This window comes from Falco punctatus (genome assembly GCF_963210335.1).
Source record: "Falco punctatus genome assembly, chromosome: 9".
In the NCBI taxonomy this organism is placed as follows: Eukaryota; Metazoa; Chordata; class Aves; order Falconiformes; family Falconidae; genus Falco; species Falco punctatus.
In genome coordinates this window covers 37,002,307-37,026,209 of record NC_137589.1, presented here as the reverse complement: position 1 = coordinate 37,026,209, position 23,903 = coordinate 37,002,307, and the positions used below count along the sequence as shown (strand labels likewise).

General features: G+C 38.5%; 1 protein-coding gene across 1 annotated transcript in view; it reads left to right on the top strand.

Annotated features, from left to right (window-relative positions):
* Nucleotides 1-281: 281 nt before the first annotated feature.
* PDZD8 (PDZ domain containing 8) overlaps nt 282-23,903 on the top strand; it is a 59,427-nt gene continuing 35,805 nt past the window's right edge. Inside the window, exons 1-2 of the mRNA XM_080403257.1 lie at nt 282-1,333; nt 20,797-20,919. Of these exons, the coding sequence (XP_080259383.1) occupies nt 420-1,333; nt 20,797-20,919 (1,037 nt within the window). The 5' untranslated portion in view covers nt 282-419. The remainder of the gene's footprint in view (nt 1,334-20,796; nt 20,920-23,903) is intronic.

The window sequence follows — 23,903 nt, the reverse complement described above, 5'->3', positions numbered from 1 at the left end:
CTCTCCTTCACAGGCCGGCCCGGCTCAGCCGCCACGGAGCCCTCTCCCAAGGGACAGGCTACGGGCGGCGCTCCGGAGCTCGCACGCTCTGCGCGGGTGCCCCGGGAGCGGCCCGCCCAGGGGAGCCACAGGCAGCCCCGCCGCCCGCCCCGCCTCAGCCCGCCGGGCAGCCCGCAGCGCGGGCGGGGCCCCTCCTGCGCATGCGCCCGCCGCGCAGCACTGTGACGTACCCAGCGACGCCTTCCCGGCTCCGCCAATGGGCGGCCCCGCCCCCTGCCGGCGGCCGCGGAGGGGGGACCCGGATGAGGCAGCCTCGGGCGGCCGCGGCCGTTAAACGCCGGCCTGCGGGCGCGGCCCCCGCCATGGTGGCGGCGCGGTGAGGGCAGCGCGCTCGGGGCGCGGCGCGGCGCGGGGCGAGGATGCTGCTGGTCTACGTGATCTTGCTCTCGGCGCTGGCCGGCTGCTTCCTCACGCTCCTCCTCCAGCTCCTGCTCCTCTACAGGAAAAAGCCGGAGCCCCCCGGGGTGGCCGGAGCCTCCGACGGCCTCGTCTACGCCCGCGTCGCGGCCGACCACAGCCTTAGGGACTACCTGCAGGGCTCGGAGCCGGCCGGCAGCCAGGTGTCTCCGGAGCCGGCCCCTGCCCCGGGCCCGGCCTCAGCGCCGGCCGCCGCCGCGGCTCCCGCCGCCGCCGCCTCCCCGGGCCCGGAGCCCAGCACCAAGCAGCCGCCGCCGCAGCAGCAGCCAGAGCCCCCTCCGGCCCCCTCCTCCCGCCAGGAGACGTGCCACTTCCTCAATGCTATCTTCCTTTTCCTCTTCAGGGAGCTCAGGGACACGGCCCTGGTGAGGAACTGGGTCACTAAGAAGATCAAGGTGGAGTTTGAGGAGCTGCTCCAGGCCAAGGTGACGGGGAAGGTGCTGGAGGGGCTCAGCCTCAGGGACGTCTCCCTCGGCAACGTCCTGCCTGTCTTCAAAGCTGTCAAGCTCATCCAGCCGGTGGCCTGCAACGATGAGGGCTGCCCTGAGGAGCTGGGCTTTGAGGTAGACCTGGAGTACAACGGTGGCTTCCACTTGGGCATCGATGCTGACCTGGTCTTTGGCAAGTCAGCCTACCTCTTCGTCAAGATCTCCCGGGTGATGGGGAAGCTGAAGCTGGTCTTCACGCGCCTGCCCTTTACGCACTGGTCCTTCTCTTTTATGGATGACCCTGTGATACTCTTTGAAGTGAAATCTCAGTTTGAAGGGAGGCCCATGCCTCAGCTCACCTCCATCATTGTGAACCAGTTCAAGAAAGTTATTAAGCGCAAGCACACCTTACCCAATTATAAAATCAGGTAAGATGTCCTGGATTGTCAGTGTTTGGGTGATGTGCCTTAGAATTGCTGTTTTGCTATTTATAGGTAGAGAGAGTTCTCTACAGTATCTTGCCTGATACCAAAAGTTTTCTGTTTATAGTGGGTGTAGTAACCATTGCACAGTGAGATAGTGACATGCCTCAAACTACATAAAACTAAATGGCCAAATTAGTAGGTATAAAAAGTTTGGGGATCCTGTCAGGTGTCCAACGACAGGACCATGATATCCCCCTTTGGAAAAGGTAGATGAATGGCTCTGTGGACAGCATGTGGGTTTGGGGACGTCCTTAAGCTTCTCCCACTGATGAGCTGCCTGGGCAAGGTTTGTGGCTTATGCTTACCTGTAGAGGCAAGGTGGTTGTTATTTAATGTGAGAAAGGATAAAGTTCATTCTCCAGGGAATATTTTTGAGGTCCCATGATAAATGGTGTCTTCTTCCTTTGGGGTTTGCTCAATTTCTTCAATAACTGGGGGGAAATCTAAAAGTTGATAAGAGAAGTATTGCCACTGCTGTGGTAAATAAAACTTTGGGGCACCTCGAAAGGTTTTTTGTCTTTTTTTTTCTTGGTGTAAGATAACATGTTTTCTTATATGGATGCATGTGCTACAGCATAAACTGCACGATATAGTGAATACAATGAAATGTTTAGTGATATTTGTGTAGCAGAAATGGCAAGTGGCGTCTTTAGTTTGATTCCACCTTAATTTCTGATGAAAAGCTATTGAATAGCTTACCACTGTACAGGTACCATGCTCACTCTCTGTCATGTCTCACCACTCTTAGGATACCATGTATCCTTTTTCTTTTGTTTATGCTTTGTAGCTTGTATTATTGTTAAGTAAGGATTTTTGTCTTGACTTTTTTGTTTTTGTTTACCACATTCTTTTGCAATAAGCTTTTTCTCTGAAATTCATTGGAGATGAGTAACTGAAAATGCCTATTTGAATTTTGCAGTGCAATTAGCTCTGCAGTGATGTAATTATTAAAGCCTTTTCAGCCGGTTTTTCTGCAATTGAATTTATAAGAGTTCTCATGAAAGTGGATGTGTAAAATACCCAGGATTTGGAAAGCTCTGACAGGGCTGTAAGTAGTTTCTTCGAGTAATGTGGTGGCCCTTTCAAATTTTGAGGTGCTGAATCGCTTTCCAGCTGGGCGGCAGGGAAGCTGTCAAGAGCAAGTTTGCTTTTGTTCTCTTACTGTGTTGGGAAGAGACTGAAGCTGTAGCTGTGAAGGAGAGCCCGAAGGATAGGCTGGGATAGCACAGTTGTGGTGCAGATGAGCACTTCTGGCATACCTGGAAAGAGCAAGTAGAGCAAGTGATCTTCACACTCTCTAGACCAGTTTTTAGGGTGTCTGTGGAACCAGTGATGATGTGCTCCTCCCCTTCAGCAGATGAAGACAGACATCTTCATTTTTCCTCTGGAAGATGCATTTGGGCAGTAGGGCACACTCGTAATTTAGTTAGAGGTGATGGATTTTCTACACATTTCTCAAACTTTCTGCGCCAGGAGTAGTGGATGAGCCATGTATGAGCCACTGATACACTGAGGGGACTGGAGGGGAAAATAAAGAAGCAGAGCATAGTGTTTGGAACAGAAATGGGTAGAAGTGTGAGGACAGAAGGTAATTGGCACAGAGAACAATACAGGAAGCATGAATTATTACAGAACTAAGAAGAATGAACTGTTATTTTAAAATGTTCTCTTTAAGTTATAAGGAGTTGGGAATTTTTGAATGCTTGAGAGGGAGATAAACTATCGTATCTGGTGTTCACGCTAGATAGTAGGCTGGTAGCACAGGGTGGCAAATGTTCAGTGAAACAGTATTCAGTCCTGTATATGATTATTTTGACCTTTACATTTTATGCTATGTTCTGAATGTGTCATTCTGACCTACAGTTGTGAAGGAGGAAGGCAGCACACTAAGCTTAATGCGCATTAATGAAACTGTCTTAAGAAGGGAAGATTGGGTCATTGGTGTCCTAACTGTCTAGACCTTTGCTTTAAAGCTTCGGTTGGGAGCACAGATGCCTGCATGGGAACCTTCAGCTGTCCACAGTTGCCCAAGGTTTTGTGGAACACAGACTGAAAGCTCTTTTTCTCCACTAACACGTCTCAGATGAGTTTTATGCAGGTAGATCCCTAGACAGCAAAACTTGGTAACAGCTGAGCACTAACAATACACTCTTACGTGACGGCATAGTTAAGAATTGAGATGTTATCATTTAGATGGTATAGAGAGCTGGTTTGGGAAATCAAGCCCCCTGCTGATAAGATGCAAAAGTTGGTATTTTTAATAGAAATTATAAGAATGCATTGTTTTGGAATTGTGGTATGTTAATATATTCCTTAGCAAAGAACGTACAGGAAGAAGTCAGGAGGGTTTCACAACTGCTTAATAACCTGTTACCTTGCTTAAAGCGTAGCAATTTCTCATCTCCAGGGAATGTGCTTATCCTCTCCCCACTTTTTCCTATGGCTTATATGCCTTGTGTTTAAGTACATAGTCAGTATTTGCTTTTGTGTGTTGTTCAAAACCTTTTTGATGTCTCCCTACTTTTGCTCAAGTAACTTTGTAAATAAATCTTTGAATAGCATAATTACAACCTTGTGAACAAAAGCACTTGGTGTGAGAGTTTTATTTTCACCTGGTTAAAAGGGGTACTTTGTTACCCTACTAGCTTCCAGATTTAAGTCTACAAAGGAGTTTTATCTTGTTTCCAGATGCTAAGTAGCATTAAAAATTAAAATGTACCATTTTCTTTGTCTGTGTATTAGGCAACTTGTAGAGGTTATTACTTGTTAGAAAATAGCATAAGAAGAGAACTTTTGCCAATAGCTGGTTCTGAACATCCTATAACTAAGTTTGTGTAAAGCAGATCCCTGCCCGCCCCTTGTTGTTTAATTGTAAAATACTGTATTAAAAAAGTCTTGTATCTTCACGTACACTATCTGTTAGTACAGCCAGATTACTACACATACTTTTGTATTCTTTCCAGTCATGTATAATTCTATGCAGCAAAGCAGTGATTAGTGGGATCATCTTCCGTATCATCTATTGCTAGGAGTGACTTTGTGCGATGTGTGTAACTGTAGCTTGAAAGTGGAAGGTGTCTTGCATTCCTGATGCACTCTTAAGTCTCTTATGAGGAGAGGCAATGTAGACTAGTAAGTGCATTTTGAAGTTTGCCTAGCATTTTATGTACAGTTTTCTTCATAAAGGCAATTGTCTACTAATTGAAAAAGGAAGGATGCACTCTATGTCTAAACAAAGAAGTAGTAATTTGTGTTTTATTCTAAAAGTATGTAAACTCTTTTCTTCAGCTCTTTGAGAAATGTGTTTGCAGCTGGCAAAACACCCTATTTTGAAGCCGCTCTGCCATTGAATGGCGATTGCTGTCTCACATAGTAGAAATTCAGTGAATGATAAGCTTTTTTGGTTTAAGTCATTGTTAGTAAAGGATTTGTGCAATTCAATCAATAGTAGCAAGAGTTACTACTGTTTTATAGTTAACTTTAATCTTAATGTATTTGTTGTTGCTTTGTAATAGAGATGCAGACAGCTTTTCTGAAGACATTGTGGTCTGTCAGAGAAGTTTCTTCCTCAGTTGTGGGGAAGATCTAAAGTGGCAGGTTTTTTGGTTTGTTTTTTGTTTTTTTTTCTTCTCCAGTATACGTGAGTTCTTGTGTACTCTTGAGAAACTAGGTAACTGTCAGTCAGGACTTTTTTATAACTAGCCCTAACCTCAGTTAAGTCATGAAGAACTGTAGGCTTCATTTATTTGGCTCTAAGTACTTCATAACTCTTATTTTGACTTGAATGAGTTGTTTAAATACTTTTTCTTTAGTTCTAATGCAGGTTGGCCCAGGTACGGAGCTTGAGAATGAGCATGGAAAGCCTAGACTTACCCATTGGTTAGTTATGATGTCAACTATTGGTGTTCTGCAGGGCAGCTACTGACCCGCCAGCTGTGTTCTGCTGTCCCGAAATCTCTCCTGCTGGCACACTCAGGAACCATAGGCGGTCAGTTTTGCCCATCAGCATAGCTTGACTTGAGACTGTATTTTTCATGTAAGTTTCATTTACTAGAGCAGGATGGTAGATGCTAATTAGCAGCACAGACTGGAGTTTATCTAGCAGCCTGAATCCAGCCTTTGGTTTTTCATTGTGTCCACTCAAACAGTTCTTTAAAAGGAGTGCTATAGACACTATGTTGGTTTTAACTTTCTATATTGTGTCCTTTTAATAGTAGGATAAAGTGGTTAACACTAAGCTGTAGTTAGTGGCATTGGCTTAGCGTGTTTAGTATTCAAAAACACACAGTAAGGACTGTTTTCGGATGTCTGTCTCCTTGCTTGCTTGTGCTGTTGCAGTGGTCGTTGGTTCATGTCTGTTAGCTCTCTAATGAGCTGTACCTTGATCATTAGCCTATTAGTAAGTTGCTTATTGGTCTCAACCTTGATATTCACCTGCATCATGTCAATTATATAGGTACGCTAATTATGCTGTATTTTCTAGCCTATTTTTAATGGTCAGCTGTAGTTGTGGTGTTTTGAACAGATCCTGATCTTGCTTTGCATAGGTTTTGGAGAGCTTTGTTTTTTGGGCTTTTTCTAGACAATAAAAATACACTTTGCCATAATGAAGATACAGAGCCCTCTGTGTCTATGTAAAGGGTGAAATGGAAGTACTTGCAGTCTAGTCTCCTTCCAGAATTTAATTTCCCAGTGTTTTGTAATCAATGATGTAAAAAATCTGATAGCTGCTGGGTTTTTTTTCTAAATTTAAGGTCTTGCAAGTTCATTCATTTAGATTCTAAGCAGATTAGGTGTTGCCTAAGTAGTGAGTCAGTTCTGTATATTTTAAGAACACTTAGTTTCTCAGTTTGTTACATTTAAAAAAGCTAATATTTTGTATTGATACTAGGCTGTTTGAGAAATTATACTTTGCTTCATTTTAATACATACTACTACAGAGTGGAATAATTTTTCTTCAGAAGTAGTCTCACGAAGAATTACTTCTAACATTTCTGTATCAGATATTTAAATGACATCCTGAGCTCCCTTCCAACAAGAATTATCCTTGGAACTGATAATTTGTAATATAGTTAGTCATGTTAAATAGTTTTATGCTTTATTTGGAAGCTGAAGCTATATTGAATTTCACTGGGAAGAACCATTAGACAAGCCAATTCTAATTTACCATTATAGAATGCAATTTGAGAGTTACATAGCAATTTTTTTTTTTTTTTTTTTTTTTTGGCAAAACTTAGGCTGGGAAGTAATGTAAGTAACTATTGATTTGAAGCGTGTTTTATTATAGAAATGACTTCATAATATGGTAGTAGAGGTATTGGAAAAAGCATAAAATTTAAGAAAGTATATATTATTCATATGATGAGGTTATACTCAGAAATAATTGTCATGTTTGGGACTGTGAGCATTTCTTACTTTCAGAAATCAGCAGCCAGTAGATCCTACATTCTCTACAGCTTCTGCAAAGGGAAAGGGTACAAAGATTCTGTTCCTGAGTGGATTTCTCCCATAGTTGTGATGTGAATCTCCTACTAGTTACATCTGTAAGGCACTCCTGTTTGAAGTTCTCATTCCTGTTGCTTTTGAAAAAAAAGAGGAGGCTTTTATTTGCAATTTCTTTTTTTTAATGTCATGCCGATTCTAAGTGCAAAAATAATCTAGTATACAGATAAATTAAAAAAAACACAAAACAACACCAAACCAGGATCTGAGTCTTTCTGCTGTGCAAAATTTGATAGTAAACCAGCACTGTGTTACTTGAGAGTTTTCAGGCTGTTCCACAGGTAATGCTCTGAATGATGCCAGCACAAAGACTTGTTCCACTAATGGCAAAGTGGCAATAATTGGAATCAGTGGATCTGTCCATAGACAGTAATTTCATGCTTGGAAGATTATCTTTGTAGTGCATGGACAGTAGTTCTTATTCATACAGGAGCTGGATAAATGGATCTGTAGGCAACCCGACACACAGTAAACCATACCAAACCTTGGAACATTAAATTATTTCATTTTTTTTCAAGGGTGCTATATGTGTAAAAGGAAGCTTTTTGTAGTGCAGAGCTTCTTACTGTCTTTATTTTGGGAGTGCTCAGTCTCAGATGTACGTTTTGTCTGGAGGGTCACTGCATACGTGTTTCTTCAGATTAAATGGAAGTATGGGGTATAAAGTATGTAAATCTCCTTATGTAGATGTCAAGTTTTAAACCTATTTGTTCTAGAAGTTTTGAAACCTTTTAGTCTTCCTCCCCAGCTCCAGCGCATTGTGGGCTTTCACACTGTGACAGTCTAATTCTGAAAGAATGCTGGTTTGAAACTTGTTCATTACAAAGTCAGATTTAATGAATGACCAGCTACATATTGGACATTTCCCAATATATAAGTGGCATTATTTTCAGGTTAAGAAGTGAGCCTTCTCCTGTCATTAGTCAACAAGTGTTACATTTTCTTTTCTTATCTGCAAGGGTGAGGAACTAACATGGCGCTGACTTGAGATGGATTAGAGAAGAAACTGGAAGACCAGAGGTATAGTTGGGGACAAAACCCCCCCAAAATATCAGTTGAAGGGAGAGGTGGACAAAGACCTAAAAATAAGTTTTGATGATTGCTGGTTTTGTTTGCTGCAGATAGCAATCTAATAAGCATTATGGTTAATTGGTCTGACAGGAAAGTAAAACTTCCTTGAACTTCTCTTACTTGAAACAGTATTTAAAAGATTCTTTGTGCAATAATAATGAAAATTACCTCATTTAACACCTTTGATGTTTTGTATTTGAAAATTTCTTGATCAGTCCTGCAGTGAACTTCTTTCATGTGGATAGTGAATGAAGGCTCTGAAAAGATTTATTTAGTACTTCATGGCGTTTTGCATGCACTGGCATTGATATTTCTCATTTCTGTTCATCTGAACTCTGATCTTGAACATTTAAGCTGATCCGTCTGTTCAGTGGGAACAAATACTTTTTTTATTCAGTTGTCATAATTTGTATAGTTTTCAATTCTTTTAAATAAAATATGAAATAAGCAGTAGTACTCTTTAGTTTTTGAATGGTAACTTATTTAAAAGTAAATACAGGGCACATAGGACTTAATCACACTACCAAACTAGGCATCTAACAAATGTCTTGTTTGGCTCTGAGCCTGTCTGTTGCAGCAGGTAGGTGTGTTCAAGCACTAGAGTTAGGCTATTCTGAATCCCCTTCTGCAGGCTGTATTATGATTTTTGCGTTTTTGTGGATAGATAGTGTGACTAATGTTCCCTACCTGTCACACAAAACAACACTGGATTTTCCTTGAAGGAGGTTACTTCAAGGCACAGAGGCACAGAATTTACCTGTAAAATGGTAACCAATACATTTCTCTGTAGCTCATTTGATATCAGAATGTATGAATCTCTTGTAGAGCCGACTTTAACTATTTCACATGCTTAATATATATAATTTTTTATTAGCAAATGATGCTTGATCAAAAGCTCTTAAATAAGCAGCCTGGGTAAGGACAGTAGGTTTCAGTAGTCAGTGTGGTAGAACAGTGGGGTGCTTCAGTGGTGGTGAAGCTTAGTCTCAGGCTGCCGATTTAACTATTGGAGCTAGTCCTTTCATGTTACTGGGTTTCTATGGGAATCTGCTTATTCTGCATTCCTGCAGAGATTGCCTGAAGTCACCAGATATGCTCCTGTGTTTACAGTTCGTGTTCACACTTGTTTGATTTGAAACTTTTCACCATTTGGTTATTCTTGGTGTTATTGTTGTTTAGAGAATAGTAAAAGACTTTCAGTTTAAACTTCTATGATTAATAAGCTTTATTGTCTAAAGTGAGTATGGAGAGAATGTTACATACCTATGCGGTTTGTTAATTTAATCGATAACTTGTACCAGCCCAGTCTGCTAAAATCCATTAATTGTGGAACTACAAAAACCTTTGCATGACAATCTCAAACTGTGCTTTTGTCCAGAAGAAAGCAATGATCCCGTATTATAAATGTTAGCTGGGAACAATTAGGTTTTTGAGCAGGTTCCATTCTGTGTGATGTACAAATTTTATGTAATTAAGAAAAAAATGCTTTTCTGAAAGTCTTTGTTTTGATTTTCTAGAGTTGAAAAGAGCTTGTTTGTAACAGTGGATAAATTCTCATTTTGGAAATCAGCGTGGATGCCAGTTTGTGTGAAGGAGATTTGGGAGTAATTATTTTATAAACATTTATCAGGTTAATTGTGGCATAATACACTGAACACAGAATTTATAAATCATTCCTTTGAGTAGTTTCTGCTGCAGTCATTGAGCTTTTGGTTAAACTAAAGAATTTACTGCTTGGAATGGTGCTCATCTTAGTTGAGAGACACAAGTAAGATCCGCAAGTTTTGGAAGCTTTTTCCTGTTGTTAATTACCTTCCCTGTTTAACTATTAACAATTACAGTTGTGTCACAAGCCAGTCAAATCTAGGCTAGAATTCATACCTCCAAGATGTTCAGTGATCCCAGGCAGCATATCTAGTAAAGTAGTGAAAAAAAATCTGCAATGAAGACTTCAGTTGACAGATAGGTTTGTGTTGCAAAAGTTCCTACAGCACAAAGTGCGCAGCCAAAAGTGGAATGGTTGTGTATGCAGTGGCCTGGATGTGGCTGCTCCTGAACTGCTTTACCCAGCAAGCTGGGTATATACTGTGTTGGCTTTGATAGCTCAGACTTCTGCATCACACCTGCCCAAAGCCATTTAGGTGCATCTGCTTCCCTAAGCACTCTCCCTTCTGGAAAGGCTCTTACTCCTGTGGAGCCCAGTCTGGGTTAATAAGCTCTCTCAGGATTTGGGAGCACACCTCTGTTTGCTGCAGGACCCAGCTGGAGCCCAGCAGCATTTTAGACCTGTCTGTGGCCATATATAGCTATAAGAACTGCCAAGGAGGTGCTAGGTATAGCAGAAAAGAAAAGGAAGAGGGGGAAAACCCTCATTTTTTTGTGAGATGAAAGGTAGAAATTGTTTTCTCTGGGTTGGGCTCTGGAGAGCTACTTTGTGATTTTTTTCCTCACCAGCTGTTGTAATTCATTTGAGCCTCGAAACTAAATGGGAACAATTTACCTTTATAATTTCTTAATTCCCTTGTTCAGTTTGCAGCTATGCTGTAGTTCAGCAGAACGGTCTGCGAGAAGCAATGCAAGCAGCCCTTTCCATTAAAGCTATTTTGTGTAATGGGAAATACAGGGATTCTGCCACAGCAATTCAGTCTTCACATTTTTGAAAACTTAACCAGATGTCATAAAAATCTGTCTGCAATAAAGAGTGTATTACAGAGATCAGCTGATGATGGAGCTAATCAGACTGTTACACACATGCAAAGACGGTAATTGATTGCCAGATATGACTAGCATAGAACTAAATTAGGGTAATCATTTGGAAATACTTTTTGTCCCTGTAAGTTTTACTCTAACTTAACACAAAATTGCTACAATTTGAGCTGTAAATTAACAAAATTATTGCTTAATTTCTGTCCAATATTTTAAAAATGTCTGTGGATATCTAATGGAAATCATAATACTTACATACTTTGTTCCTGACTTTCTTAACTTAGTCTTAATTCTAAGCTTCAGTATATTTTCCTGTATCAGTTTTAATGTCAACATAGTTATGAAAAATGCCCATTCAGAAGGAAATGTGTACAAATATTAGTCTGCTTGTGAGATGACATTAAGTACAAGATTATGTGCTGTTTCCCAGTGTCACTGAAATGAAGATACTTATTCTTAAAATAACTAATACCACATATGTAAAATACTTTAAATGATGCTAAACCCTTTGAGAAATATCCTGTCAAATAAACTTTTTATATAGTATTTTATATGTAAGCCTCTGTGTAGTAAGAATTAAAATGGACGCTTACATGAGTGTTACTTTGTGTAGTAAATTACTTAAACTATTGTTGCTCTTTGAGCTAAAATAGGAAGAGTAGAAATTGAAGCTCGTACTCTTGCAGTGACATGGTAGAAGGCTTCTTGGTGGTGTTTGAATCACCACTGTGAATGGTCTGCCTTTGGTGAATAATTCCTAAGTAATTAAACAGTGGGAATGATGCAGTGTAACTCTGAAAACTTCAACAGTTTGTATGTATTTATTTTTTTAAGAATAACTCTGCATGTTTGCTAACAAAACTTAATGCAGTATGGTAGAATAAACAAAACAAATTCTAATGTTGCCAAGCGAAAAGCCCAGTGGATTACAAGGGGAGGTGGGGTGGGAACAGCAATGTTAGTCAGTGGTATTGTTTTAAAACAATACTACAAAAACTCAGATTTTTATTTTTTTTTCCTCCCCCCTGTTCCTCTGAAAGAAGGGCAAATTAGAGAAAATACCCAAATTCGTTATGGGGGTGGTGGGAGAAGATTATGGTAATTTGAGCAGCTGTTTCTTTCACATCTAACCACAAGTCCAGACTGTAATTTGCCATCAGTGATGCAGGATTTGCAAGTGCAGGAATCCTTCCTGCTAATTAATCTTGCAAGCCCCTGCTGTATTTGATTGTCAAGAGTGGTGCCACAGGTCACATCCATACTGAGCTTCTTTGGTATTTGATCCAGTTTGTTTACAGTACAAGCCCATTAATAAATTGCTGTGATTCACAAACGGTGACACCTTTGCTTGGGGGACAGTTGGAAAATATATGCCACGGTGTTTCCCCTGGTTCTCATCAGTGCCCTCCCCACCACTGCAGTCTGAATAGCTGAGCTGTCTGAAAAACAGATCCTAAATTACTTCTGCTTACAATTTTAAGGTGAACTGTCATCTTGGCTTTGATAATGGTACTACTAATCCTGTGCTGGACTAGCTCCACCTCTTTGGAAGCGTGTGAATTGGACCATCTTCTGCCTTCTCAGAAGTGACCAGATAAATGTAGATTGAGCAGCTTCGTGGTTCAAACATTTTTACACCTGACTGGAGGAGTGAAGATAAACCTTGGAAAGCTATCATATCTAGAATTTAGAACAGATACAAATGTTTTTTCACTTTTGGTTTACAGATGTCAGAGACTTGTTTTCAGTAGTGAGACAGTCATTTTCTCTCTAAGCAGTCTAAGGATGTCATGAGTGTTCATATGAACATAAGCTAGGGTTTAGAGCAGAGGATTAAAACTTTTGAGTTCAATGAATGAGTAGTGTACAAAGCTTACATTTTTATTAGAAAATCAACATTATTTTCCTCTGATCAGGACTGCAGAGAAATGATGTTTGTAGAGAGACTTGAGACCTCTTTATCGGAGAGTATATTGCTGAAGTGAGAAAAAGCTAGCATTTTGCTAACATCAGTTACTGGAACCAATCTCTAATCCAGCTGGCTAAAGGTAGATTTTTGAGGTGGCTTGGGTTTATTTGTTTGGGTTTTTGGTGTTTTTTCTCTTTGAATGCCTAAAAGTTGAACCCTACCTGCTTTTCTTTGAGCTTTATGGAACAACAGCATATTCTGCACCTTGTCTCATTTGGAGCAGAGCCATGACGATTTAGGCTTTCTGGATAGGCAGGGAAGTTTCGTCTTCATCCTGTCTGAGACTGATATATAGTAGGATTTTGATCTCTCTTTCAATTTGAACCAGCAGTTGGCTTTAGCTAGGTCACATACAATTTAAAAAAAAAACAGCCCACAAAAAAAAAAAAAAGCCAAAGCACATGAAAATTCGGAGATCAAAAAGGCATTGGCTGCACTAAGTTATCCAAGCTATTTCAGTATTTATGGAATTTGGAATTAGGGAAACTAGTATTCTTGAAATGCAAAGAAGTCTGTGCATGGTCAAATTGATGTTGTTTGTGCTCATAAGAAAGAAGTTTTGATAAGCCTGATTCAAGATTTTTTTTTTACCTGTGGCTATTTTGATACTGACAGCAAGGGCAAATCTTTAAGACTTTCCTTGCTGTATTTACAATTACTTTTGTCATATAATCAGGGAAAAAAATACTATCTTTTTGGAAGGAGCTACATTTGTTTTTTTATTTGTTCCTGTAGAATGGGTCTTAAAATTGTACAAGTGTTTGTCTTGAGTGTCTGGTTCAAGAGATGTTTCAGAGGTGCTGATTTCACCCTAAGAAAGAAGACTGCAGTTTAAGAATCTGGAAATATGTGAAACTTCTTTGAAGAAAAAAACCCAAACAATAAAATCCTTGCGCTTTTTTGAGGTCTTGATTTAAAAAGTGACTGTTCATATATTAAGAACTTATGTGTATGAGCCTCCCACATGCCTGTGGCAGAATATCCTGTAATGCAGTGGGTGGAGTACTAGAACTGATCTGCAGTTTTCCACATAGCGTTTCCTAGAAAATAAATCTACTCTCTTATTGCAATGTTTTTCAGGTTGTTTGTAAGCCAGATTTTCATGGATATGTGTAAAGCTGAAATCAGTAGATTTCTATACTGAATAAGAGTATAGTCTGAATTATGAAACTTGCCTGAATATGTATACTGACGCAGTTCTACAGCTTTGTTCCTTGTGAAGTCAGTGGAAGCTGGAGAATTGCTTTAGCAAAACCTATTGTGGCAGTAGTTTTCTTTTTAAGGCACTCTTTTTAAAAAAAAAAGTACCGATTTCTTTCACAATAAAGATGAGTTCCATTTTTATATTTTAACGTGAAGAATGGAGATTGCATTATAATACCTAAAGCTAAAAATATTAAATGTTAGCTGATAAATACTTCAAAAATCTTACTAATGTGGTCATACCTTTTTAGGAGTGGATTGTAATATTTTAGACTTTTTGTAGAAGTAAACTTCATCTTAAATACACAGAATATAAGAGTAGAGGACTTTTCTATGACTTAAAATATCTGCTGTCAATCACTCTTTTTGAAATCTACACTCTTTACAAGTGCTTGGCTTGTATTTCTGTGAATCTGATTATAAAGGAAATCTAAAAATGACTGAATTCCGTTCTATAGTTGAACCTTTTAAGTACTCCCAAAACTGAAAATAAATTCAGTGGTTACTTCTTCAAAAATACTTTAGATACTAGAATCTTCAGATACAGTAGCATGTACAAAAGTAAACTGATGGTTTACTAAACGCAGTCTGACTTCAGATTTGGTTTAATTTTTGCTTAAAGTGGTAAACAAAATTAGCAATGCTAAAGAGACTTGCATTTTTAGCTGTTGGGCTCTTCTGAGATTTAAGGTCTCTGTGCCTTGTTTATTAAGATTTAATGCCCAATTAATATAACACGATTAAAAAATTTATAAACCTGACAATATTTAATCTTTATGGCAGTAGATTAGTGCTGGAATTCATATAATACAAGTGATTAATCTAGTCTTAAACAGATAGCCCCTAATTTTTACACCACTGTTTTAGATACCAATCTTCCTTTATAAAACCAGAGAATAATTTAAAACTTTTCTCAGAACTTATTCTAGAGAAGTGTTCTTGCTCCTTGGCAAAAGCTCTGCAAAATCCTAGGCTCCTGCATTTAGAAATGAAGCTGTAAGTCTTTGTGCTTCTTCAAGTACGAGATGGAGTACTGAGAGCTTTTGAAGTTTGTGCCTGTCTGTGTTTAGCTCTTCAACAAATTTGGGGTTTCTTTGGTTTTTACACTCATTCTGGATATTCTTAACTGCTGCAATGAACAGAAACATGTAAGCGCATGGTTATCTTTGGCCAGGTAAATTGATATTTCTTCCCCACTAAATAGAGTTCCTCATGCAACTAAAAATGTTGTAGTTAAGTAGGTAGTGGTGGGAGCTGTTAATTTAGGTAATAGGTTAATTTAACTTCTGTCCTCTTCTCTGTTAAAATTTGGCTAAAGGACCACAAAACAGTCATCACAGAACAGTGAATACAAATTAATAGGAATATAGGTCAGACATTTCTAAAACTAAACCACTGAACTGCAGTCTTGTTCCAAGTAGGTGAGTTCCTCCCCCATAGAAGTGGTAACGGGAAGGAAGAATAGCATTCTTCAGGCACTGAAAACACCCAAAATGAAGGGAAGAAAATTGATTTGTTTGTTGTTGGTGTGTTTTCGTTTGTGGGTTTTTGTTTGTTTTTTTTTTTTTTTTTTTTTTTTTCAGATGCAGATTTGATCTGGACTTTGGGTGAGGTAATGATGAGATGAGAGCAAATGAGCCACCGACGTGGCTCGTGAGTCGTAGCATGAATAGGGTGTAGTAGTCTTTTATGTGAAGGAGACATACTGACTCTGTGCAGTGTCTGGAAACGTTTTTGTTGTGCTTTTTATGTGTAAGAGCTCAGTATTAAGCTATTTTAGAGTATAACTTTAATCCTGTGTATTAATTGACTATCTTAATTATCTTTCAGTGTAGTCATCTGACCTAATTCCTCATGTGAAATGACTTTTTTTTTTTTTTTGTATTTGTGTCTTGTGGTATTTCTTGAGAAACGCTTTTGCTACTTAACAGCTTTTTAAATATTGTTTTTATAGGGTTTTTTTTTTCACTTGCTAAAATTTCACATGAAGTTTGATTGTTGAATATTCCTCTTCATATTATTAAGTTAAAATGTTCAGGTTTAACTATAATTTTCTTAAGTGTGCTATCTGAATTTTAGACTTCTGGACAAATAAGATGAAAAATTTTAGTGGCGAGACTGGTAACTTAAAAATTAATTGAAAACACACTATAAGCATCTAACATAAGGCACTTCTAAAGACTACTTTTTTTTTTAATACCATGCCATATCCAAGCAGGGTTTTGGGGCAGGGGGTGTAAGGTGTCTGTTTTCTTGTATAGCAATGATGTTCCTTTGGAACAGATGAAACTTTTACAAAGGCTTAACAAATACCGTTTAAAGACAGTAATATCTGTCCCGCACAGAATCTGCCTTTAATTTTGATAGTTGTTTGGTATCATTTCACAGGTTTGGAATTGCAAAGGAGGCTTTTGTATATATGGATTGAGTTGGTATAATCCTGCATTGCTGCTTAAGATCCTGTGACATGAGCATGAATGTTGTTCTTTTGACCTTGCTGAATGAAAGGAGATGGCAGCATTAGACCCCACTTGAAAGGTGTCTAATATAGGTCCAATGAAAATCTGGCTTGGAGAGCCTAACAGCTCAGCAGTGCTTAGAAAGACACCGTATTTCTTTTAAGTACCTTTTAGTGACACTTTCTCAACTGTTGTACTGTCAGGAGCAGCTCCTTAATTTCCCCACATCATTGTCCTGACTTAAAATCTTTTTCTCAGGCTGTAGCAGGGTGAGTGGACCCACTGCAAAGCAGTTGTTCTCCACTGGTGGAGGCCCACTAACTTTTTTGGTTCCCAGCTGAAGTTAAGAAAGGTAGCTGAGAATAGTGGGTGAGTGTTTAAAGATCTAGACTGCCAAATAGAAACCACATTTATTTTTTTTCTTCTTGTTCAGGGTTTCCAAAGTGAGAGCCCTGAATTCACAAGAGCAACCTACCAGAACTGGCCAGATTCTGGGATGGCTGTTGTGATGAGGGCAGAGACCAGTGGAGATTAACTGAGGGATTAAGTTTGATCTCAAGGTTTCTTTATTGACTTTGTGAATAGAGGCTTACTGGTAGGCTACACGATCTTTTCTTTCTTCATCAGTGTCATGAATTTCTCTAAGCCATTTATTGGTGGACTTTGCTTTTTAAAGATGGACTAAACAGAGGGTAACAAAATACGCTCTTAAAGCTATTACAGAAGTTACAGCAATGTTATTTATACAATATTTACAATAAAGTTCTACATTATAATGATGAACCCAAGATGATAGGATACTTATCTCTCCTTTACGTAGGAAAGTTTGGGACAGGAAGATTCTGAATCATCAAAGGTACCATAGTCTGCAGAGCTTGGGAATAGAGTTTGATTCTCATCTTATTCACTGAATTGTGTTGTTGGCACTATTAGGTAAAAGCCTACTTTTGGTACTTTAATATGATGAAATACAGTCCTGCTTTCGTACTAAAAGTGTGTTTTATTGTCCCTACTGTAAATACTTCACGATTCCATTTTGTCTAGCAACATGATTGTTTTCAAGCAGGAAAATCAGACGTTGCAGAGGTGGGGAGTCTGGCTCTCCGCAGAGCAGAGAACACCCATCACTGTTCTGCAGCACTCCCGCTAGACTGAACAGAACTGCAGCAGCGGTGGCTCTAAGAATGCAGTTCTCAGAGTGCTGTTTGTTATTGGTGACTGTGTTTGTTTAAAAGGTAGGGTAGCTCATAGGCTTTCCCTGCCACAGGGAGAAAGATGGTAGAACCTGTGATGCCTGACTTGGTTATGTCTGTGGATTGCACGTTGCCTGTATGTGGGTTTAGAACACAAGGGAACAGAGTCTTGCCATGTTACCAGCTGTTGCCATCTGAGCCTGTATTAATTCACCAGTTCCTGGTGGAAAAGTCTTTCCAAATAAATTTGGGTTATCTTGTACTTAAGTAGTCTGTCAACAGTTCACTTACCTAATAGGTAATTAAAATCTGCTTGAAATAGTAATTTGTGGGATGTTCAATTTTGGAAATGTACAAACTTAGTAAATTACCTTAAATAGATAAGTGCTGTGTTATAAAACTAGAAAGCTTCAGAGCAGCACTTAAATATTAAAAATGCATTTACTGTGGGATATTTAGCTCTTTGTATATTGCTAATGCCAATGGAAACAGGTAACATGTTAAGTTTTTTGCTAAGGATTTTGCAAATGAGTTGCAGTGATAAGAATTTGAACATAAGTGCTTGTAAATTAAAAATGATGTTGAGACTGCTTTTTAATCCCATATTTGTTTCAGAAAATTTAACTGGTGCAGCACAAAGTCCAGCATACACTCTTAAGTGCTTTGCATATTCTTGTCTATAACTACATCAGTATTTTGGATTTTTCCCTCTTTTATTCATTGTTGTATTGATTAAAAAGTCTGTTTTGAAAATAGAATTCAAAATTATAGTAAACATTGTCTTCACCAAGAAAAACAACTTGTCTGAGGATTATTTCATCATTCTGTGCTGCAGCAAAAAATTGCAGTGTGTGTTGTACTTACGACTTTGTTCCAAAGTCTTGAGAGATGAAACTTGTTTTGGGTATGTAGGTAGATATTCCAATAAGGATGCAGACGTATCTTAGTCTTGTTATTTTGCTTTTGTTTTTTTTCCTTTCTTATTTTCAGTATTGAAAATAATTTGTCCAGGTTTGGTTTTTGTTAAATAGCCTGCAGGCTGTTTTATGGTGTACATATACGGGAAAGACCTTATCAATACCAACACTTCTAAGCCTGGCATTTGCAGAAATTCAAAGAGATGATGGCAACCTATTGGATCTTCTCTCTTTGCCTGTTCTTGCCTCCCAGAAGTACTGAAACAGTAGCTCACTGAGGCTTCTGATGGTGGTCATTAGTTTGAGGTTCCTGTGGAAGACTATCTTTTTTTTTTAAATAGATTTTGGGAGAAGGTATATGGGTAGCTGCTGGTATTAATTGAGAAGTTGTGTATTTGTGCTGAAAAAAACCCAAACCTACAAGTACTTTTTAATTCAGAATTTGGCATTATTTTCCAGTGTGCTTGCCTAACTCATTTTTGTCTAACAAAATCTGAGCTAAATCTGTACTCTGAGGTGGTAAAAGTAATTCCTGAAAGGAACAGAGTACCCTCGCTTGTGCTTAAAGTGAGGAACACGTGGGGTGGTGTGCACTGTGATGGCAGTAAGTCTTGGGGAGTGAAGACAGTGGGTTGTCTTGGTGCTATTTTCCCCACCCTTGTGATGCTTACTGTTTCTTTAATAATTCAAGAAATATAAAGGAAAATTAAGAGTAAAATATCAGACCAGATAGTATATGCAAAAGGCGTATTTTGAGTTGTTGTTCATGGTATACTCATAAGCCTAAACCATGGCCAGTGTGACTTAAAAGCTTCATATTTCTCATATACAGATATAAAAAAAAATAAAAATGAAGTATTCAAAATGGATTTTTTATTTTTTTTTAACTTGACCAATATCAAAACAGTTTTATTCCTGAAGGAGTTAATGAGGGAGAAACTTGGAACCAAATGAAAGTTAGAAGTTGAATTGGATTTCAGGAAAATGGCTGGCGTGTTGAGTTGTATTTATTCACAAGGAGAACAAAAGAAATGTCTTTCTCATGGCTCTGTACGAGGCTGGTGCTCATACAGAAACGAAGTGTCTTGAATCAGAGTGTTGAGCTCCCTCCCAGAGAGTGTGCTGACAGTTAAAGGGCACTTAATTATTTATTTGAATCTCTGAAACTCTTCAGTTCAGGTCCATGTGACTGTTTCCTGAACATATTGCGATCTCCGAATGTGACAAGCAGATGCCTCTGAGCAAACAGTACTTATGAAAGACTTCTTTCTCATGAAATGGCAGATACATCCTGCAGGCAGTGGTGCTCGTGTCCTGCTGTTTCTGAGTCTTCTCAACAGAAATAGTCATTGAGAGGCCATGTCAGTAACGGAGCATGGAAACCAAGGCACAGGGCAGTGCTTGGAAATGACAGCAATACAGGAAAACAGAAATAAGGAATACCCTGCAAGTGCTTTTTCATATACTTTTATATAAAATGCTCACGCAGATCCCATGTTATTGTTCTATTTGCAGGGTTGTGGCCCTTACTGTTAGGATTGCATGTGTGTGTCTGCCATGTGGTGGGCCAGCAGCTGTGCAGCCTCTCCCCCTCCTTCCTTCCCTCAGATCATGGCTGTGTCTGACACTGAAGCACTATCACTTAAAAATGAAATCGGTATTTATAACTCTGCATATTCTAATCAAAGAGAGAGAATTATGTGGTGAGATAATGTGTGTAAAACACTTAGTATCTTGAACATGAACTGCTTTTCCTGTAAATCACATGCTGTGATGAGGGAAATAAAGCTCGGGGCAAATATTTAGAATACCTGTATCTTTATTTTAATTGAAGAAGACTGGCTGAAAACAGCAACTGAATGTTTTTCATAAAATGAGAGAAGTATCAACCTGTGTAACTAAAGTGTACTGTTTATTGATGCATCAGTTCTCCAAGTACAGCGGTGTCATAAAAATTTACACTTTAGGGTCATAGTATCTTTTTGTCTTTCAATGCTGTGATGTTTTATGCAGATGGGTTTAAAAACCTGGTAAGATATCTACTACAAAAGGACTCTTGTGTTAAATCACGTTTGCAATTGTAGACACACTCTGTGACTTGATCAGCTTCCTGCTTTCTCAAAATTACCAGTACTATGAACTATAACTCAAATAATCTATTCCTGTGAAGTAATCTTTGTTATATATTCTCCAATCTTCAGCATTCAAAAATCTTTAGTAGTTTCTGCTTGTGACTTTTGACTAACAAATATGTAGGAATGGTAGTATTTCTCTCTAGGTGTGTTTAAAGATTCTTTGTAATCCTGTTACTTTTTTTTTATTATTTCTGTGTGTTAGTGTTATTTATGTAATGTGAATTAAGATAAGTCTGTTCTACATTTTTCAGGTTCAAGCCATTTTTTCCATTTCAAGTAGTGCCACCCGATGAATATGAAGATAGAGACCTCTGTATACAGGATTCTCTATTGACAGAAGGGCGACTAAAAGTCACGTTACTTGAATGTACAAGGTATGTTTTGTGGTCTTTTGCTAGCTGTAGGCATGTTCTGATTCACGAAATAGCAACTTTGTGTCGTGCTTGCACTCTAATCAGGAAATGTATTTTTTTTTAAGTAAAAATGGTCAAATGAAGTTGCAGTAAGTTTCTGAGGCACTTCTATGTTTTGTGTGGGCGTGTGCATTTGCCTTTCTGCTGAATTTTGCCTGGTTACAAGTTAATCTATGCCTCCTGTTATTTGGTGGTTGAGTTTTTTTTGATTTTGTTCAGCACACTCTTTCCAGGACAGTACAAGTGTTGTAATTATCCTATTGTATTATGTTGTAAGTGAAGGGAAATAATTGTTTCACTCAGTCTTACTTAAATTAATCCACATAACTTTTATAAGGCATTATTTGTTGCCTTTGTTTTGAACAAAATAATGGGAAGGAATAAAATCTACTTCCTTCACTCATTGAAGAGAAAATTATTCTCATGAAAACTGAAGAAAAGGTGTGTGGACTCTTCATTTGCTTGTTTGTTTTTTGGTGTGGTGTGGGGTTTTTTTTTGTGTGTGTGTCAGACTTTAGTTCTTGGTTTATGTTGGATCTTATCCAAGTAGTGCTCAGGTTTTGATCTAGTCATGTGTCGTTCTGTTCTGGTTTGCAGCAAGACCGTTTTTTTAAAAAACTTGTTCTTTTCATTGCTTATACTACCATATGAGCCCCTCTTTGCATTTCTTTCTGTAGCCTTGTACAACTGTCTGAACTGTTTGCTGTACTAACATTGTTTATCCACGCCATGGATTTCCAGAAGATATTTTTCTGCTTCTGAGGATTGTGTGGGCCACAGCAGTGGTTATATTTTGTAATACAATTGCTGCTTACCTGTCTGCCTAGCTTTGTTGATATGTTTTCTGTTGAAGGATCCAAGAATACTAAGTGACTCTGCATCCTTGGCTCCTTTCCTCTTTACCCGTACTGAGGGCACTCATGATCTCCCTTCATAGGCAGTCTCCAATTTCAGTCCAGCAGTGTGTTCATTTTTGTTGTAAGAGGGCCCAAAATAACTACTTTAAGTTGTATGCGGTGGTTCTTGGTTTGGAAAGAAATCTTTTAGATACTATGTCTTTCCTGAATCTGAAATACTGTATAACATCACCAACATATCACTAGTGTTGTTTCTTTCCACTACATTTAGAAGCCAGATTGCTCAGTTTGACATCATCCTCTGACCACTCAAGTGTTTTCAGCTGTCACAGATGCTTATCAGATGGTTGGGAGAGGATGCAGTCACTGGCTTGTCAGGTCTTTTAAGCTTCAGGTCTGACTTAATCAGACTGGTTTATGCAGCTTGGAATTTCTCAACACACAGTTGAAAATTATGTCTGAACAAACACCTCTCAATTTAGATGTCTGACTCTTGGTTCCATAGTAATTCCTCAGATCTTCCAGGTGTCTCATCCTTTTTTGAACTAAACTACAACTGCTGTTCGTACAGTCCCCCTGTGAGTAAATATTCTTGATTACTTTGCATTGGAAGATACTGATGAGGTAGAAGCTGAAAGACATAGAGGATTTTTGTTGTAAAAGAAGAAATATGCCATATATACAAAAGTAACAATGACAAAATTTCCCTTTTTAATCACCACTGTACATACGCGAGCTGGTGTGAGGGTTGCCTGGGACCATTCGCAATGGCTCTTTTCCAGTGCAGCACTGCGTGCTGAAATACGGAACTTTTTCATTCGTATCTGCCACAGGGACCTGAAAATTTTTCTTGGTGATCATTCTTGTTGCAGAATGAAAGATTACTTTCATTTCTGTGTGTTTTTTCAGTTTTGCTCAGTGCACCAGAAGGCTTTTATATTCCCTGTCAGTACAGTAGCCATTCCTTGGATTCTGTACAGAATTTGGAATAGGATTCTTGACTGCTACCAGTCTAGTCTGGTAACAGAGTTCTGCTACTTCTCCTGCTTAGGTCTGAAAAACAGTGGTGAAACTATAGTAATAAAATATTTAGCAAACATTTTTTTAATGTTGTAAACATCTGTTTAAATATCATTATAGTCTTCACATGACTAAATACCTGCACTTCTTGCAGTACTTTCTTTTCTAATTGCAGGCTTGACCATATTAATTTCCTTGCTGTCATGCTATTGAAAGAAAAATTAAATTTTGCACATATTTAAAATGAAATTCATGAAAAGATGGAACTTTGGTGTAAATAATAAGGAATATGTTTTGCCAATTTTTATCTGACCTGTACAAGAAAACTTGTATTTTCAACTGTAATGCCCTCACAGAATTCAGTCATTGCAAAAGTGCAGTTATCTGTCATTTACCTTAAATTCTTAAGGAAAATGGAAAAATAAAGTGACATGCTGTTAAATTTTGCTATATTAATTGCTTTGAGAAGATACACTGTGAAAAAAAGTCTTACAGCATTTAAACTCTGATTATATTAGGCGAGAATACTCTTCCAAAACTGTTATCAGGTGGGCTTTCTAGATTAGCATTTGTTTCAATAGGTAACCGTTGTGAACAAGGACATTTTCTTTAGTTATTTAATAGAATAACATTATAGAATAGTTATTTAGTAGAACAGAGTGTACCTGAGACTCCAGTTTGGAATTTTATGTGTTCTTTTACTTTTATCTTCAAGTGGACTTTAGTGTGCAGCAGTGTCACCTTTAAGTATGTGAATATTGAATCTGCTTTTGACATTCTTAAAATTTGGGGGGAAATTCTGCTTATTTTTAGCTCCTAGAATACTTGCAAATACAAAGGCCACAGCTGAAATTAAAAATTTAGGAGAGGATTGTAAAGGAAATAAATCGTTTGCTTTTACGTACCTGGTTGTACGTAAAACATACGTAAAGGTTGGTGAGTACTTTGCCTGTACCAGATTCTTGTTAATTTGCAGATCAGTAATTCATCATCATCCTACAAAAAGCAGAAACTTGATAGCCTTTGTTATTCATCCTTCTTTCTGGAAGACTATAAAGACTCGCTTTA